The 20124-nt window shown below is 40.0% G+C and overlaps 2 protein-coding genes across 3 annotated transcripts in view; one reads left to right on the top strand and one right to left on the bottom strand.

Annotated features, from left to right (window-relative positions):
* The window catches only part of RP1L1 (RP1 like 1), a 30211-nt gene extending 28399 nt beyond the window's left edge, over positions 1–1812 (bottom strand). Inside the window, exon 1 of the mRNA XM_034421381.3 lies at positions 1524–1812. The gene's annotated coding sequence lies outside the window, so the exon portion shown is untranslated. The remainder of the gene's footprint in view (positions 1–1523) is intronic.
* The window catches only part of C1H8orf74 (chromosome 1 C8orf74 homolog), a 39247-nt gene continuing 19804 nt past the window's right edge, over positions 682–20124 (top strand). Inside the window, exons 1-3 of one of the 2 annotated variants that reach the window (XM_087883311.1) lie at positions 693–770; positions 3075–3168; positions 6348–6540. In XM_087883311.1, coding sequence (XP_087739437.1) covers positions 6456–6540 — 85 coding nt within the window. In that variant the 5' untranslated portion in view covers positions 693–770; positions 3075–3168; positions 6348–6455. Of the gene's footprint in view, positions 771–3074; positions 3169–6347; positions 6541–20124 lie in introns of both variants that reach the window. The other variant, XM_034421305.3, reaches the window with a different exon arrangement.

Raw genomic sequence — 20124 nt, 5'->3', positions numbered from 1 at the left:
AAACAAACATAAAATCTCTGGCCTCACTCAAACCCTAGATTACATCCTTGCTTTCTGATCTGCTGCTGTGTTTTGCTTGTTGTTTTAGTGAGAGGATTTGTTTTTATGTACAAGAGCAGCGGAGTGTCTACATTTCTCTGGAAATTCAGGTGCTACAGAACCAGATCAGCCATTCCAATAACAGGCATAAGGCCTTCCTAGTCTTCCAGTTGATGAATCAGAATTTTCTGTTTAATTCTCAGTTGCTCGGCTCTTAATGCTCAGTGGCTGCAGTTAATCTTTAAAATAGAAATCTCAGGGTTGAAGTGGCATTTCTGTTCAAGAGCCACAAAATCAACTTCCATGCATGTTTTCTCAAATCCTGTGCAATCTGGCTCAGGCATTCAAACCCTATCTGAAGCTACCAGCTGTGACTGGTGGCATGTGTACCATGGAAGGACTCATAAATCATTCCCATGGGATACTAGGTAAGTCACTATAACTTTAAATCTCTACCATGCATATGTATCTAAGCATTTCATAAATGAGTAAAGTCAGATTTTTTTTTTATCTCCATTGAATCCTTTGATAGGCAGATGAACATGAGATACAAAAGTTAAGACTGGGCTGCCGTAAGGGCCGTGCTTTGGAAGGGAGTATGCAAGTATGTCTTTGTAATAGAATCTTTTCTTCCAGGGTTTTGCATCGTAAGCCAGTGTCTCCTAGCAACCAATCCAGGAAGGATGGCCAATTTAACTGCAGAAGGTGTGGAAGCTGTCCTTCAGCTGCAGGTAAAAAAAGCCGGGAAAAAGTTTAAGGTAATTCTGGTAGAGGGGAAGGAAGAGCCCCAGAAAATCTTGGTGAAATATAAGATCGTAGTTTGCCAAGTTCCATTCCCATGGAAACCAGGAGGACCTTTAAATAAGGCTAAGTTCAGAAGCCTTCCTGTCTTCTTCCTGGAGAAATCTTGAAGGCTTGCATTTGTAAACTTTCCATTTTTCTTCACTGTTTTGTTTTTTACTTTATTCTGACCAAGAAAACATGGTTTTTAAAAAATGCTGTTGCACGGCGTCTTTTGATTTTAAAAGTACTAGGAGATGCATTGATTAAAGTAGCCTAAAGAAGCCTCAGCCAGATTCTGGCTGTGCAGTTGAATGTTACAATTTGGTCTGATGCTGACATTTTAAATCCAGAGAGGGGCTTTTCACACTGGGATTTTATATGTTTATATATGAGAGGTGGAACTTGGTGGCAGTTTTTCTTTAAGAACAATGAAATTAATTACTGGATTCTTGGATTGTTTTGATATTTCATTTTCTAACCTAGTGATGACAAACCTTTTGTGCTTGGCATGTCAAAAATTCAGAAAAAAATTGACTCGACTCCTCTCTCTCTCTCCCTCCCTTCCCCCTCTCTCTCCCTCCCCCCCCTCTCTCTCACACACACAAAACAATTCTGTCTCTCCCCCCCCCCCCAGCACTGAGGAGTAGGATGCAAGGGCCCAGCAGCCCACTGCTCCCCAGGATCCGCCATGCACCACTTACCTTCAGGTGGTTTCTTTCTGTTGAAAGGCCTCGAGGCTGCTCCAAGTTGTACAAGGCCTTCATTCTTGAAGCAGCTCTTCCACAGCCTCTGTACCCTCCAAAAACCACACAAAAGAACCTCACATAAGAGCATGGCCCACTTGCGCACCTTCCAGAGGGTCTGGAGGCTGTGTGAGAGCACATCCCATTCTTGTGCAGCCTCAAACATTGCCCAAAAGCATGTCTCGTTTTTGCATGATTTCTGGAGGCTGTGGAAGCAGCCCGTTTTTGTGCAGCCTTGGCAAGATCCAAAAATTGCTGAAGAAGAGGGCATGTTTTTGAGAATACTTGATAAGTATTGGTAAATACTAGTGTGTCACCCAAAACATAATGCCATGTTGCTTTTGACACATATGTCATTGGGTTGCTATCACTGTCCTAACTAACCTTTATCCATTTATTACATTTTCATAATTCACCAGCTCAGATTGGAATAAAGGATTGTCCAGAGAGACAAAGAATCTGACTGGCCTAATGTCACTTCATGTATTTTGTGGCAAAGCAGAGATTTAAACTTCTGTTTTGTTTACTAAAGTTTCCATTTAGGGGGGAAAAGACACATTGCTGTTAAGCAATTCCAGTTTGATTATGATTTTGATGGTGAATAGTCTATTAATATTTAAAAACTGATTATTATTGTCCATAGTCTGGAGTGGTCCAACTCAACACAGAATTAAACTAATGAATTATAGGCAGATCAAATCAAATCAATTTTATTACAGTCAAAGAGACCTGAACAAATAAAAATATTCAAGGAATATCCAGTTACAATTCTAGAATAAAGTAATAAATAACAGATGAAATCTATATTAAAATCACAATTTGGCATCCAATCTGTCAGGTACACATGGCCTAGCTATATTATAATATCAATCCTTAAACTGTGAGGCCCATAGTCATTAAGTACTAAAATGCAAAAGAGTAGTAGTGCAAAAAGGGGTTGCTACACTAGTTGTGTAAAATAGCTATGTTTTAGCTATGTTTTAGCTATGTTTAGCTATGGAGGATCAATCACGTGTTTCCAATGAATTCCCAGTGGATTATAGGCAGTATTTTCAAATTTGATTATTTATTTATAAATTGCACTAATCCAGGGTTGGGCAACTGTGGCCTTTTTACAACCTGTGGACTTTAACTCCCAGAATTCCTGAGACAGCCAAGCTGTCTCAGGAATTCTGGGAGTTGAAGTCCACAGGTTGTAAAAGGGCCACAGTTGCCCACCCCTGCTTAATCCATAGTATGTTTTTTTTTAAAAAATACAGTGTTGTATTATCCCAGCAACTGTGTTTTGCAAAGCATGATTTGTGGTGGATTATAGTTTTGAACCAGGTCTCTATGGTTGGTTCAGAAAATTCTATCTAAACAATGTTTTAATGTGATGTGTGAAGCCAACCACAGAATTGGAATTTTATAACTGGCAGAAATCTTAAAAGTTAATCTAATTCACCCCTCTGGTTAATGCGAATCTACAATTCAGAATGCAACTTCCACATGTCTTAAACCTTTTTTCAGGCTGAATTCTTCTACAAAGTGCAGTATGTTGCCAGATGGAAACATCCCAATGTCACCTTCATTTTAAGAGCTCTATAAAAGAAAAAAAACCCAGGTATATTCTTTTCCCACTAGACTGTTTCAGAACTGAAAACAAAACTTAATTGGGTGACAAAGCTCTTTTTATGAGGCTCCTTTGTTCCTTTCAATGTCTTTTGAGATAACATATTTGGCCAAAATCTTATATTGTGTTAGCAAAACCCAGGGGTTGTGTTCATATAATAGTATGCTAGAATTTGCTGCATCTCTTTTTGTCATTAGAAATTGACACCTTTTTTTAAAAAAGTCTAGATCTGATAGCCTATGGCGGGGGTGTCAAATTCATGGCGTCAAATTGATGTGATGTGACATATTGCAACTTTTTCCCCTTCGCTAAACTGTGGATGGGTGTGGACAGGGCATGATGCCTCCAGCCCATTGCAAGTTGGCAAATGGGCCGTTTCCAACCTCTGGAGGGCCTCGGGTGGGGAGGAGGCTGTTTTCACCCTCCCCAAGCTCCTAGAAAGGCTCTGGAGGCTGAGGAGAGAGAAAACAGGCCTTCCCCACCACACCCTGAGGCCCTCGAAAGGGAGGAAACACCCTGTTTCCCTAGTGGGCCCAGAAGTCCCAAAAATCAGCTGGACCTGTGGCACGCTTGTCATAGGTTCACCCTCATAGGCCTAGAGTATCATAAAATTTTAAAAATGGGCTGCTGGATAATTGATGGGATAGTCCAGGCCAGGTTATAGTATTTATTTATTTATAAAATTGATAGGCTATAGGCAGGAAGGATTCTGATATTGGACTTACCACAATGTGGGCTTAGGGTAGCTTTATGTGTTTTTGTGTGTACTTAGGGTAATTTTATGTGTTTATGCAGCAGAGGCATTACAGTTGTGTCTGGAGGAGTACAACCCATTCAGAACTAAAGGGGGGAAATCCACCACACTGGGAAAACTAAGAGTAGCCACTCAGTTGTATCAGGTTGAGTATAAACTTACTCCTCTTCTTGAAGACCACAATAGCCTCCAGCCCGTAGAAAAAGCCTTGACAGTGTCAATTGGTTGATGTAGAATTGAGATGTACAACTGATGATACCTGACCCTATGTTGAAGAATGATCTCACCTAGTGGCTTTATGTAGATATTAAATAGAAGGGATGAGATCATTGATCCTTTGGCACCTCACAAGTCATGGGTTTAGGCTTGACTTCCCTCCCTTGTCAACACTGATAACCCAGCAGGCAGACCAGCAGAAAGTTCAGCAAGCAGATAGTCCTACAGGCAAACCTGGTAGCTGACCAATAGATAATCTTTCAAAATAAACTGACCAGGTAGGACCTTGACTGTAAATAGTATAGTATAGTATAGTATAGTATAGTATAGTATAGTATAGTATAGTATAGTATAGTATAGTATAGTATAGTATAGTATAGTATAGTATAGTATAGTATAGTATAGTATAGTATAGTATAGCATAGTATACTATAGAATAGAATAGAATAGAATAGAATAGAATAGAATAGAATAGAATAGAATAGAATAGAATAGAATAGAATAGAATAGAATAGAATTCTTTATTGGCCAAGTGTGATTGGACACACAAGGAATTTGTCTTGGTGCATACGCTCTCAGTGTACATAAAAGAAAAGATACATTCATCAAGAATCGTAAGGTACAACACTTAATGATAGTCATAGGGAACAAATAAGCAATCAAATCATATTAGGAAACAGTCAATATAAATCTTAAGGATACCAGCAACAAGGTTACAGTCATACAGTCATCAGTGGAAGGAAATGGGTAATAGGAACGATGGGAAGATTAATAGTAATGCAGACTTAGTAACTAGTTTAACAGTGTTGAGAGAATTATTTGTTTAACAGAGTGATGGCGTTTGGAAAAAAAACTGTTCTTGTGTCTAGTTGTTCTGATGTGCAGTGCTCTTTAGTGTCATTTTGAGGGTAGGAGTTGAAACAGTTTATGTCCAGGATACGAGGGGTCTGTAAATATTTTCACAGCCCTCTTTTTGACTCATGCAGTATACAGGTCCTCAATGGAAAGTAGGTTGGTAGTAATTGTTTTTTCTGCAGTTCTAAATGCCGAAATCCAGTGCTCAGACTATAATTTTTATTTATTTATTTATTTTTTAATTTGATTTATATGCCGCCCTTCTCCGGAGACTCAGGGCGGCTTACAATGCATTAAGCAATAGCCTTCATCCTTTTGTATATTTATACAAAGTCAGCTTATTGCCCCCACAAACTGGGTCCTCATTTAACCTACCTTAGAAAGGATGGAAGGCTGAGTCAACCTTGAGCCTTGGAGAGATTCGAACCAGCAGTAAATTGCAGGCAGCTGTGTTAATAACAGGGTGCTTTAAACCACTGTAGTACCAAGGAGCAAGTACTCACTCTTCCATCAAACCCCATCTTCATTGCAGCACTACCATACTACCATCTCTTGGTGAAACTTTGGTGATTTATAATCACCAGTTGTCCTGCTGGAATAACTCCACTCATTTCACTCCAATCTTCAAAATGGGGACTTTCAATGGACCTTTTCTCATGCTGTGCCAGAGTGAGTGTATCCATCATGGGATATTTTTCAAGTCAAGGATCTGTCTCTTTACTATGAGATGACCAGAGTCTCCTATATCTTATCACAGTACATTATCTTACATTGGCCCTGCCTCGAATATCAGCTCCTGACCAGAGTACATTTCAATTGCAAAATCACCTTCAAATTTTCATACAGCTATTTTAATAAAACTCATCACCCACTTGACTAAAGGAACACTAGTACATATCACCATCATCTATGCCACCAATAACAAGCTCTACTCGCTCTACTGTTTATTTTAAAAAAAATAAAATTACTTTAAAAAAGCTCTGCAGTTCTGCACAGGAAAGTTGAGTTGTAAGAATGCTTTACCTGATACCATGTTGAAACTTGAAATTTACCATATGTTCTTAATCATTTAGCACATTTTACAACATCATTGATTTGATGATATAAAATATATTGGTACAGCAAGGACTGGTTGAAATGGAAGATGCTGTAAGTCATCAGAGTGGAAATAGCCACATAGGAGCTGTTGCATTTGTAAGCTTTCCAGAGTAAAGTTGGCTTCTGGGTAGGACAGAAGGCTGGGCAAATTTGATCCTGCATATTGGCCTGTCATTTTTAAAAATGCTTCCATGATATGAAGCCGTGCCACATACTAACAGCTTTTCTTGTTCTGTGCTTTTTTCAGCAGAAGCCTGGTCGCCTGTTTCTAAGAGATTTGCTGGGGTGGAAGGAGTTTGATGAAATTCAGGAAGTACGTCAGAGTATCAAACTTGATGCCCATTACTATAGCCTGATGTTTGCTGCTAACAAAGGTTTATCCTGGCAAGCTGTAGCAGAAGTGGTAAAATTGACAGGGGAGCTATTGGAGGAAACCCAAGGTAAGTCAAGATTGCATTTGTTACAAAAAAGGTACACTGCAATGGTTTCAGCTGTAAAGGAAACATTTGGGCTGACCTGAGTCAACTTTGTATCTTCTTTTATAGGCAACCAATGGGTAGTCTTTATAGGCTAAGGACTCTTTGTGGAATTTATCAGTGCCTGATGTGGAAGGAATGAGGGAGAACATTTTAGTAACTTTCCTTCCTTCCTTCCTTCCTTCCCTCCTTCCCTCCCTCCCTCCCTCCCTCCCTTCCTTCCTTCCTTCCTTCCTTCCTTTTCTTTACCTTATATTATCATTATGGTTGGTTAGCCACACAGTCAGTCAGATGTTTAGACTGAATTTGGCATTTTTGTCCACCTATCGAATCCTTCCCAATAATCTGGGTTAGGCAGATCTTGTTTTAATATTAAAAGTATCATAGGACGTAAGTTGTTCCTAGTAAAGCTGCCTTTTGCAATTGATGGAAGGTGATTTTGTCAATGCTGATGGTGTTCAAGTGATGCTTCAGATGTTTTGGGATTCAACTGTCAGCACTTACTACTATTGATACTATACTTGCTTTCTTTTGCCACAGTCATTCTACTTCTATTTGCAAGTCTTTGTAGTTTGTCATTTTCTCCAGTTCTTTCTCTTCTATTTTGCTGTCTTCAGGTATTGCAATGTCCACTATCCACTTGTCTTTCTTATTGACAATTATTAAGTCTGAAGTCTAATTATTAAGTTTGGTGGCAGGTGCTTGTCTGTTTGAATTCTAAAGTCCCAGCGCACTTTATCATCTTCATTTTCTTTTCTTTTCTTTTCTTTTCTTTTCTTTTCTTTTCTTTTCTTTTCTTTTCTTTTGTCTATTTCTGTATTCTTTGCCACTTCTTGCTAGCAGACAAATAGTTTCTTGCAGATACTTCAATTCACCATTGTTTCTTCCAATTCACCATTGTTTTTACTTGTCGGGCTGTGGTTTTTAATCAGTTTGTGTGATCTTCTTGCAGCAGCTAAGTGGTCCACTGTTTCTTCAATTTCTTTGCAGAAGCGGTATTTGCTGACTGTTGCTATCTTCTCAATTCTGGTTTTGTACACACTTGTTTTTAAGGGTTGATCTTGTGCAACCAAAATTAGCCCCTCTGTCTTTTCCTTCAGCTTTCTGGTTCTTAGCCATTGCCAGCCATCTGCATTGTCTGCTGGGTTGTTGTTTTTTTACTTGCCATGTAATACTTTGCCTTGCCATGTTCCTTTCCTGTGCTTCATTTGGTCTTTCTTGTAGGTCAGTTTGGTAGTTTGTCCAGTAATCAGTAAATCATCATAGTGTACTAGCTTCAGTGCTAGTACACTTCCGATACCCTTTTTAATTTTTCAACTATCCAGTGTACTTGCAACATTCCATATCCACCTATGATCCTTGGTAAGTAGAATCTGTCAACCTCTCTGCATGGATCAAAGACATGATTAATTGCCATCATTTTTATTATCTTCCAATCCAGGATTTTTAATTCTACTTGAGTCCAGTTCACTATTCCATATGTGTATTTGGTGACTACAATGGTCCTGATGATATATTCTCCACTGAGTTTGTACTTTGAGATCTTCACTGTCCTGATGTATTATTTTCTAACTTTCTTGACTTCAGTGTGCTTAATATGTTCAGTTTGAAGGGTGTCCATGTATTTGTAGTGATCTTCATCCAGACTTCTCACCAACCATCTCACAAGGTTATTATTATGGGAAAAATTGGAGGAGGAAAGAGTATTAGATATGTTTGCCTTGAGTTATTATAAAGATGATAGATAGATAGATAGATAGATAGATAGATAGATAGATAGATAGATAGATAGGTGTAGAGATGGGGGGGGGAAGAAATAATATCTGACAATTGTTTGAAACTGGAACTTTAAATATTTATTTATTTATTTATTATTATTTCTATTTCTATACCGCCCTTCTCCCGAAGGACTCAGGGCGGTGTACAGCCTATTTAAAAACACAGAAACAAAACAACAATTAAAATTTAAAATCATTAAATAATTAGGCTCCAATTAAAATCCCAGAAATTTAAAATACCCCAATTTAAAACGTTATGTTAATAGCCCGGCCTGGCGGAACAACAGGGTCTTCAGAGCGCAGCGAAACACCCGGAGGTCGGAGATCTTACGTATTTCCGGGGGCAGTTCATTCCACAGGGCTGGGGCTCCCACAGAGAAGGCCCTCCCCCTGGGTGTCGCCAGCCGACATAACTTGGCCGATGGCACCCTGAGGAGACCCTCTCTGTGGGAGCGGACTGGTCGGTGGGAGGCTATTGGTGGCAGAAGTCGGTCTCGAAAGTACCCGGGTCCTATGCCATGGAGCGCTTTAAAGGTGGTAACCAACACCTTGAATCGCACCCGGAAGGCCACTGGGAGCCAGTGCAGCTCGCGCAGGAGGGGTGTCACGTGGGCGCAACGAGTTGCACCCATAACCACCCGCGCGGCCGCATTCTGGACCAGTTGGAGCCTCCGAATGCTCTTCAAGGGGAGCCCCATGTACAGAGCATTACAGTAGTCCAACCGGGAGGTGACAAGGGCATGAGTGACCGTGCGCAAGGCGTCCCGATCCAGAAAGGGCTGCAACTGGCGAATCAGGCGAACCTGATAAAAGGCCCCCCTGGCCACGGCCGTCATGTGCTCTTCTAAAGACAGCCGTGCATCCAGGAGGACACCCAGATTGCGAGCCCTCTCTGTGGGGGGCAAAGATTCACCCCCAATAGTCAGCGATGGCACCTGCTGACTATATCGGGGCGCCAGAAGCCACAGCCACTCGGTCTTGGAGGGGTTGAGTCTGAGCCTGTTCCTCCCCATCCAGGCCTGCACGGCCTCCAGGCAGCGGGACATCACATCAAGGGCATCGTTGGGGTGGTCTGGAGTGGAGATGTACAGCTGCGTATCGTCAGCATACAGATGACACTTCACCCCAAAACCACGGATGATCTCACCCAGCGGCTTCACATAAATGTTGAACAGGAGAGGCGAGAGGACCGACCCTTGCGGCACTCCCCATGCGAGATGCCTCGAGGTCGACCTCTGTCCTCCTGCCAACACAAACTGCGAGCGGTCGGAGAGGAAGGAGGAGAACCACCGCAAAACGGTGCCCCCTATTCCTAACCCCCTCAACCGCTGCAGCATGATACCATGGTCGATGGTATCAAAAGCCGCTGAGAGGTCTAATAGGACTAGGACAGAGGAGCAACCCCTGTCCCGAGCCCTCCAGAGATCATCCACCAACGCGACCAATGCCGTTTCTGTGCTGTACCCCTGCCTGAAGCCCGACTGGTACGGGTCCAGATAGATAGCTTCATCCAGGTGCCGGGGATAAATAAACTGAAGGATTGATTTTGGTCGCTCAAAAGCAACCAAGAAACTACAATAATTATACACAACAATATAATACTTGCCAAAATGATTCATTGGAATGTCTATAAAAATTATCATGTGCTGGTACAGAAAAACTGGTGGAAAGAGAGAACTGAAAAAGTCATCAAAATGAGCAAATTTAAATATTGTGTGATTTCCAAGTACTAATTGATAAAGTCTTGGGTCATAACACATCAGATTTAACAGTGGCTGAAAAGAAGAAGGTGGATAATTGATATGGCAATAGCAGAAGATAGTAGAAGACCAGGAATTGAAGAAGACCACAAAGTATCAAGATCTGAAAATCAAAATCAAATATTATTTTTTAAAAAAATTGAAATATTTTTATTGAAGAAAAAAATTGAAAGATTATGGTCCCAGTGGTTATTGGTACATTATTAGCATTTCTTGGGACAGCAATTTAAAAGATCTGAATGTTGCCAAAATTTTGCAAAAGGCCACACTGCTTGGCTCTGAATATATACAAGCTGATACATTACAACATCCTAGGTTGTTGAGAAGAACTTGTATGAAGGCCAATACCAAGAACTGATTTTTCACATTTTTGTGTATATAATAATAATTATTATATAACTTCTTACTGGCCTTAATACAATCTTTGATCCTTACATGTTTGATTGAACAGTATTTAGAAACTGACCATCTTTTGCCCCATATTGAGATTGAGAGCAGTATACATTAAAACAACAAAATAACAATAACAAACTTGTTTCAATAGAAATAATCCTTCGAGTATTGCCAAAGTCCTACTATTTGTATTTTGAAAATTAACATCAGCTGAGCGGGGACTGCACACAAACATGAGCACAAACATTCTTAGAGGTGGCTGCATACAGCACTTTGGCTCCCAATTCCCCTTCAGAGTGATTAAGGGCAATTTGAGTACTGTAAACAGGAAGGAACTCCAGATGACCTCACACTCCTCATGGCGTATGAATTCTATTTTGTTTGCTCATGAGGCTTCAGTATAAAGGCAAAAAGGATTGTCACTTCATTTGTTCTGCTTCTGAGCCATTGAGAACAGTTAACATGCAGAAAATTGATAAAGCTTTTTATCCTATAATTATTGATTTCTATAGTAATTGTTAAGGGACGCAGTGGCTCAGCGGCTAAGACACTGAGCTTGTCAATCGAAAGGTTGGCAGTTCAGTGGTTCCAATCCCTAATGCCGCGTAACAGGGTGAGCTCCCGTTACTTGTCCCAGCTTATGCCAACCTAGCAGTTCAAAAGCACATAAAAAATGCAAGTAGAAAAATAGGGACCGCCTTCGGTGGGAAGCTAACAGTGTTCCGTGCACCTTTCGCATTTAGTCTAAGGTGACCAGACATCCCGCTTTTGGCGGGACAGTCCCGATTTTTAGCAATTTGTTCCTCGTCTCGCGGCGTTTTAAAATAGTCCCGATTTTTCATTCTGCCTCCTGAGTCCCGGCTGCCTCCTGAGTCCCAGCTGATGGCTAGAGGGAAAAAACTATTTAAACTCTTGCCGCGGGGCTTCAAAGGGCCGCCCTACAACTGACCAGTGTTAAAAGAAAACAAATGAGTAAACCGATGCCTGCAAAAATAGAAAAAACAGCCCCTTACAGCTTCCGCATAAATTAATTAGCACAAGTTGATTAGCTCGGCTTCCCCACTCTCAGCTGATTTGCTCTCAGCTGTTTTGCGCAGGACTCTGTTCTGTTGCTAGCTGCAAAGAGTTCCTGGAGCAGATTTTTTTCCCCTAGCTATGCTGAAAAAGCGAAAGTGAAAGTAAGTGTTGCAGCAGGGTCTTTGCTGCAATGTGACAAAATGAGGCAGAGAGAGATTTCTTTTTCTTTTTCCTCACCAAAAAAGGTAGGTGCAAAACTGCAAACAATGGGAAATTTAGGGCAAAAGAGGAGAGTTCAAGATTTTAAAACACAAAAGAAAAAAAGCTCTATTTAACTAGGGAATTGTAATAATTGAGATACTATTAATTGTATATTGTGTTGAAAGCAGAAATGGTTAAGTTGTGGTTTGGAGGAATATATGGGGGAAATTATTTGGTTTATTATTATTGGTAAATATAATTAATTGATTTGTAAGAAATTTGATTGCATGGAAATAATTGGAATATTCATGTTCATATTGATTAATATACAAAAAAGATAGTTATATAATTAATTGATTTATATTAAAATGTTGAATTTGTATTAAACAACTGTGTTACATAATTACATAATTAACCAATGTGAGGATGGATATAAAAATAGATGATAATGGGAAGGGGTATAATATAGAATAGAAGGGAAAAATTGAATTTGATTAAGATTAGAGATGAGGATGAAGGGTAATATTGTTTTTTTAAAAAAATAGATGAGGAATAAATATGGCAAAAAGGAAATATAGAAATTGTAAATTGTGAGGACCAGTCAAAAGTGCGAGGACCTGTCAGAATGACTTTTTTCAGCCCTCTGAGTAGTCCCTATACACATAGCCATGGCCACCCAGTCACATGACCAGCTAGCCACACCCACCCAGTCACATGACCTCCAAGCCATGCCCACAAAATAAGCCACGCCCACAATGGTGTCCCACTTTACCAATGTTAAAATCTGGTCACCTTAATTTAGTCATGACGGCCACATGATCACGGAGATGTCTTCAGACAGCGCTGGCTCTTCGGCTTTGAAATGGAGATGAGCACTGCCCCCTAGAGTCGGAAACGAATAGCACATATGTGTGAGGGGAACCTTTACCTTTATAGTAATTGTGTGAAACCTGAAGCAAGGCCATGTCATAAATATTACATAAAACATATTAAGCAGAATTGGTTGATAGATTGATAGATTGATTGACTAACTCATTATGTACCATCAGATCAGTGTCAGATGATAGTCACTACATAGACATACCTTCTCCAGAATTAATTTGTTCCCAATTTGTCTCCCAGTGCATACCCATCGCCAGGGGTGGGTTCTACTTACCTTTACTACCGGTTCGCAATGGGAGCGCACACTTTTTATTACTGAGAGTTTTTATTAATGAGAGACACTGTAAAGATTTTTATCAATAAAGCCATAAGAAATTTGCCACTTTTTCTACTAAGTATATAAAGAATTCAACCATTTCTTATCACTGACATAATCAAGTAGTTAGTTCTTATTTCCTAAATCTTGTTTGGACTATTGGTAGTTTGTTAGCAGTCCTTCCTGACTGTGCTCTCTGCCCTTTCTTAGAGATCCAGAATAGTGCAATTTGTGTGGTCCTTCACCTTTCCCAATTTATTCTTCTTTCTTCCTCTGCCAATCTTTGCATTGGCTGGGTCTTTGGAAGTCTTGCCATGACTTAACATTTGCTGGTGCCGACTTTCTGAAGTGGGCATACAGAAAGATCACTTACTTGAACTGTTCATTTGTAAATTATGTCCCTGTATGCTTAGTTCTATTCTGTAAACAGGATTTCTACATATCACAATGGTTACCTCATGTTTTCAAGGTATATTTGGAGTGCTCATTTCCCAAGATTTGGAAAGGTCTTTAATATTCTTCTTCATTCATGACCTTTATGAAGTTAGAATGTTTTTTGACATCAGTTTAAATTATGGTAAATTATGGTAGTGCAGTTGTACACTATGTTGTGATTTTTATTGTTATTTATTTATGGCATATCTATTTTAAAAACTTATATAGAGCCTTTTTATCCATTTAGGGTAATATAGTGCCCCCATTTAAGCACTACAATTCTGGGTAACGTATAAACAGCAATAAGCCAGCAAGTAAGTACATAAATAAATAAATATGCAAAAACATGTTTCCAAAACTCTCAACACCCTTCCCCCAAAAAACAACAAACAGCTTTCCTGGAGTCCAACTTTGTCGTGACACAATGCTTATGGGAAGAGGCAGGACCCAGTTCTTCAAGGCTTCGGGGATAGGGGAGAAGAATGTTCTGCAGAGCAATGGAAGCTACCAAGACATACTGACATGCTGGCAACAGGGATAGGGAGCATGCCCACCCTATCTGACCTGCTGGAACAGTATTAAATATAAATACATACCAAATAAAAATACTATCTACTGTCAGGGTTCCAAGTAAACACCCCCAACGAAAGAAGACTCCGAGGCTTGAAGTTCCTCAAAGTTACATTTTATTAGAGATGTCATATTTGCATATCTGGGAAAACCTGAATCTGAAAGTTTCCAGGTTTTCCCCACCCAAAGGAAAGTCCAAGTCGCTGCCCAGCACCCACATATTCATCACGTGGTCCAATCAAAGCACCGTCCCAACTGGAGATACCTCTCAGTCACCCCCTCCAGGTGCAGGGCAAGATGTCCTTGCCTCTCTGAGAAATGAATGTTATTATGATTATATATCACCATACAATCCTGCCCTCCCAGTTTCCCACAGAAGTAAATGTGGCAGGCCTGAAGGCCCAATGCAAAAGATGGCTTCCAGGCCTGACATCTACCTTGGCACTATAAAGGCAGCAATCTTAAAGAAGAGACACAGGATTCCCCATTTACAAAGTAGGCTGAAGCCAGATAGTGATCTGGGTCATAGTTAGGTGACCCTGGTGTCACCCTATCCCATGATGATATCTCAATTGGCATGTGGATCATTCTTAGACAAGCCCAAACTCACGGTATCTTGATTCCCAGTGACCTATTTTGGGAGGCAGAGACATTGTGCTTGTCAATTTTTGAAATAAATAAATAAATTTGTCAATGTAGACATCTTTAGCATGGCATTTTCTATTGGATGACCTTGCTTGTTTATGTGAGTCATTTAGTTCAAGGCATCTTTGTTGTCCCTTCAGCTTGTGCCTCAAATCCCTTTGTACCTTTCTCGTTTGAGATGTTTCTTGCTTGGACTCCATCTGTAGCCACAGCAGCTCACTTGGTGACTTTCAGCCCAACCTACCTCACAGGGTTGTTGTGGAAAAAATATATAGGAAGATAGAGTAATATGTATGTGCCTTACATTCCTGAACAAAGATGGAATAAAGATACATGTATGTGTGTGTTCAGAGAAGGAGCTTATAAAACAGTAAAAATACCCAGCTTTTTTTCATGTACCTTAAAGTTGTTGCTTCTGTTAACGGCTACTTCAGTCAATTCCTTGCGGCTGGGTGAGGATCAAGTGAGGAATTATGAGACTGGCTGGGAAACTTATGCCATGTCGAAAATGAAAATCATGTAATCACAACAGCAGTCTAAAGCAGCCACAATTTCCCCAAATGTCATTCCCTCAGGAGTCATAGGTCCTGGATTTTGGACTCATTCTATATATTAGCCCATTTGAGGTACTTTAGTTCAAAAATTGCCATCCTATAATGCACTGTTTCACCCAGTTGAAGATCATGATAACAAGAGTTTTAATAGTACGTAGATAAGAACATAAATGTCTCTTTCTGTTTTGTCACAGTTTAGTATGGTTTATTCCCAAGCCCTTATAAAAAGCTAAAGAGGTAAAGACAAATTGAAACAATGAAAGCATTACAACTAAAGCCACTGATGTCTTCGGATAACTTGTTTTATGTCATCATGTGTACTAGCTGATACATACTGCTGAACTGCAAGTTTTTTCCAGCTTTAAAACCTGGCTCCTGTTTTTAAACATCTGAGATTACTCCTGTTTTCTATGTATTTAGTATTGCATATATTGTACTTTTGTAATAAAGACAAAAAATCCTTGCAGAGCCCCCCCCCCCCCCGGTCCATCTGTGTGTGTGTGTGTATATGCATGGCTAGTTATTTAAATATTAACTTTTTTTTTTTGCAAAATTTTTATTTTTATTTTTAAACAAACATACATAAAAACATAAAACCATCTTCAATTACACACAGTGTGTCGGTTACAAGTCTTTTGTGCGTCTTCATCATATTCATAGCTTACAATTTAACTAAATTCTTATATTATCGATCTAATATATATCTATGTATTATTATCCTCATTAATCATTTATTTGACTATAGCTATTCTTCCCTCATTTTGTCTTAAATATTAACTTTTTAAAGCAGCTTCACATGGGTTTTAATAGAAAAAATGAATCATCATCATCATCATCATCATCGTCAACAACAACAACAACAACATGATTGTTGAGGGCCGAAGCATACAGTTTATTGATATCGCTGTACCAGGAGATGCCAGAGTCGAAGAAAAAGAACTAGAAAAAATCACAACCTGGCCATCGAAACTACACGGCTATGGATGAAATATGTAACAGTGATACCCATTGTCATTGGGGCACTTGGTACCATGTCCAAGAATTTTACAAAACACATCAAGAAATTGTAGCTTCCTGAAATAACACCAGTGGAACTGCAAAAAACTGAGCTACTTGGAACATCATATATTTTAAGAAGATACTTGGTTGATACCTAGGATGCTGGTAGCAACCCATATCAACCATTAGCACCAGTCAGTGGTATTTATGATACATTTTTAAATGTTCAGTTGACTGAGTTTCATGTTTAATGAATAAAAGAGGTAATAATAATATCAAAAAATCTTGGCTGGTCCTTGGAAAACCTGTGCATTGACAAAATTTCCATCTGTCTATTGCAAAGGGCATACTGCTTGGATCTGCACATATACTACGCTGATACATTATGACATCCTAGCTTCTTAAGAAGTACTTGATGCCTGCGAAGGACAACACCAGCTAAAGAACTGGCAGCTGTGACTTCCATTGTTGTGTACAGATAATAATAATGTCTTCTAAATTTGGCCAACTGCTTTGTTGATCTTTTCCTGCTTAATTTTCACAACAGCCTGGATAAGTAGCTAATTTGTGCATAAATCTGTGTCACATCTCCCTCTTGTGGCTGGGATAGAGCAGGAATCTACTTTTAAAACTGAAAATTATAATTTTTAAAAAGTACTTTTAAAAATAATCGGCAGTGACAGCTGATTCATTCCCCAGAAATTATTTGCATGAAGATGAAGGGATTTTGTGTACTAACTCACACAACTTTCTAAACACGGGTTTAGAAAACAAAAATACAGTTGCTGTGATCATTGCAGTGTACAAATAAAATAAAATAAAATAAACTGTACTGTTTAAAATGTTGTCCCGCTTATATAACAAACTGTGTTAATAGCTAGACTCCCAGAATGGTTTTAATTATAAACTACCAAAATGAAGCCAATGGACATGTTATATACCAACTCAATTTGTATCTAGCCATCGTATCTATGTCCACTATGCATGAACATATTGGACATAGCCTCAAAGTTTTTTCACCTCTTCTCCTCTCTTCTCTCCTCTCCTCTTCTCCTTACAGCAATTATTTTAGATTATAAGCCTATCAGGTTGAACATCTGTCCTCTTATATTCTGTGAGGTATCATCTCTATTGAAGCTTCTTTCTAACAATACAAGCAATAATAAAATTATCAGGAGAAGTCCTAATTTTAGAAACACGCATGTGTAATATATACATGTGTGCGGGTGCCTGTATGTGCATGCAAGGCATCCTCCAATCATTATTTGCAACCAGCAAGATGAGTATGTATACACACACATAAGCATCCCACCCTAGCCGATCTGTGCAGTTAGAGAAGACAGTTATTAAGGGAAATCAATTGTACAGTTTGAATGGTTGCATTGACCAAGTAGCTTGTGGGGGATCAGAATTGTCAATGATGTCCTCCATTTATTAGAACAAGGTAGATTTATTAATGGCTTCTTATCTGGGTCTTTTGTTTTGCGAAGAAGGGATATTAAATGGGGTGACTAGTTCCTATTGAAATGTTAAATCTGAATCTATATTATATGTTTGAAAAGTAGGTCAGGTCTGTTTGGCTGAATTCTCCTTTATGCAAATACCCATAATGAGTATCTATACAGAAATTTAGTGCGTATAGTAAACATACTCATGTGAAGTCCAGCTTTGCCCCAATATCCTTGCCTTCAATATACAGGAATTGTATTTTTTGAACACCAGACTATTAAATTATAATCACGCCCACCTACAACCTGTAATAGCACAGCTCTGACACCGGATATGTCCCCACTTGTACTCACTCTTGTACAAATATCTCCTGGCAATATTTTTTTTTCTCCCAGGTCACCAACTCTCGCTTTCATTTTCTCCCTAGCTTGAGACATTTCATGTCATCCTTAGCTGTACTGATGCTAAAGTAATGTTTTCATTCTTGTTCTGACACTATCCAAAGGTAGCCTCAAAGTGTATACAATCTGTTGAGTTTTGTTAACTCAGTGAGTTCATTCAACAAGAATCCAACGATTAGTTGATATCAGCTACTTCAGAAGAGCACTTGAGAGAAGCTGATCCAGCAGAAAAGAAGCCTGAACATCAGTTGATAGAAATGCGAGGACTGTGCCTTGTTGTGTGAAGCAACAGCGGAGACATCTCTTCCATTTCACAGCGAAGCCCCATTCCTTCCAGCATTATTATTTGGTTGCTTTTGGGGCTAGTTCAAAGCCCAATCTCTGAGCCAGAAATTAACCCAGAGACCTGGTGAGCATAGCAAAACAACCAAGTCTGAAAAAGAATTGGATTCTACTCCTTCCCAAAACAAAATAGCCCTGGAATCAGTGTCCAGGGGCCAAATTGGCAAAAAAAATATACCAGTCTCAATTAGCCAGTAGGTACCAAGTGATCATCAACTTTGCCACTAACAGAATCCTCCAAGAAGTGTACTCATAGCAGAAACTAAGAAGAGATAAGGGGGGAAAAAACACTACTTTAAAAACAGTACAGATCATTCTTAACTTACCACCATTCCTTTAGTGACCATTCAAAGTTGCAATGGCACTGAAAAAAAGTGATTTATGAACATTTTCCACACATACAACCATTACAGCATCCCCATGGTCACATGGTCAAAATTTGCACCCTTGACAACGGGTTCATTTTTATGATAGCTGTACTATCCCAGGATCATGTGACCTTCTGAAAGTCAGTGGGGAAGCTACAATCACTTTACTAACTTAACAACTGCAGTAATTCTCTTAACAAGGGAAGAAAGGTTGTCAAATAGGGCAAAATTCACTTAACAACTGTCTTATTTACCAATAGAAATTTTGGGCTCAATTGTGGTCATAAGTCAAGAACTCCTGAATGAACGGCTCAAGGTTCCCTCAGATATGGGCTGGAGATCAGATGAGCCAATGTCATGAGGGGGAAGCAGAAACAAGAAGTTGTCAGGGGATGTTTATGTTGCACTTAAGCGCAAGTGAGGAAAGGCTCTCACTCCACTCTGGAGGACAACTGACTGATCACATCTGACACAATTACCATAATCATTTCTTTTAATCTGATTTTACTGTAACTCTATAGCCTGATGAAGGATTTAATAAATCTGAAAGCTGCAAATATTAAAAATATTTGGCGGTGGGGGCCTTGGATCGAATCGTGCCTTTGCGGCCTCTGACCCGACGCAGATCCCGGGTGGCTCCCTGGTTCACCACAGGGCTCAGGGAAATGAAGCGTCGGAGAAGACGCCTGGAGGGCGGTTGCAGATCCTCCCGATCCGAATCTGACCGGACACAGTTATGAACCCATATTAGGTCTTATCTTGTGGCAATGGAAGCGGCAAAGCGCTAATATTTTGCCACTCTCATTGCATCTGCAGAAAATCGCCCAGCCGCTCTGTTTAGAATGACCCACTCTCTCCTCAATCATGGAGTGAGAGAGGACCCCTTGCAGGGCAGAGCTGAGGATTTTGTACAGTTTCTGCAAGATAAAATCACTCAGATTCGGACTGGATTGGACTCTGACTGGGCAGAGTCTGACAAGTCGACAGGGGCCTGTCCTGATAGTAACATCTGGGTTGAATTTGAGCCTGTTTCGATGGATGAAGTGGACAGGATCATGGGTCGACTGGGTGCCTCCACATGTTCATTGGACCCTTGTCCCTCCTGGCTCATTTCTGCAGCCAGGGAGGTGACTGGAAGCTGGATTCAAGCGGTTGTCAATGCTTCCTTGAGGGAAGGGGTCTTCCCCGCCACACTCAAAGAGACGGTGGTTCGTCCCCTCCTCGAGAAGCCCACCCTGGATCCAGACTCCCTTAATAACTATCGTCCAGTCTCCAACCTTCGCTTTATAGCAAAGATTGTTGAGTCTGTGGTGGCACAGCAGCTCCCGCAGTTCCTGGAGGAAACTGACTACCTAGACCCGTACCAATCGGGTTTCAGGCACGGTTACAGCACGGCATTGATCATCCTAGTAAATGATCTCTGGCAGGCCAGGGATGG

Source organism: Pantherophis guttatus, chromosome 1 (genome assembly GCF_059756535.1).
Source record: "Pantherophis guttatus breed Tessera chromosome 1, ASM5975653v1, whole genome shotgun sequence".
Classification (NCBI taxonomy): Eukaryota; Metazoa; Chordata; class Lepidosauria; order Squamata; family Colubridae; genus Pantherophis; species Pantherophis guttatus.
The sequence above is the reverse complement of the archived record's forward strand: the minus strand, read 5'-3'. Positions and strand labels throughout refer to the sequence as shown.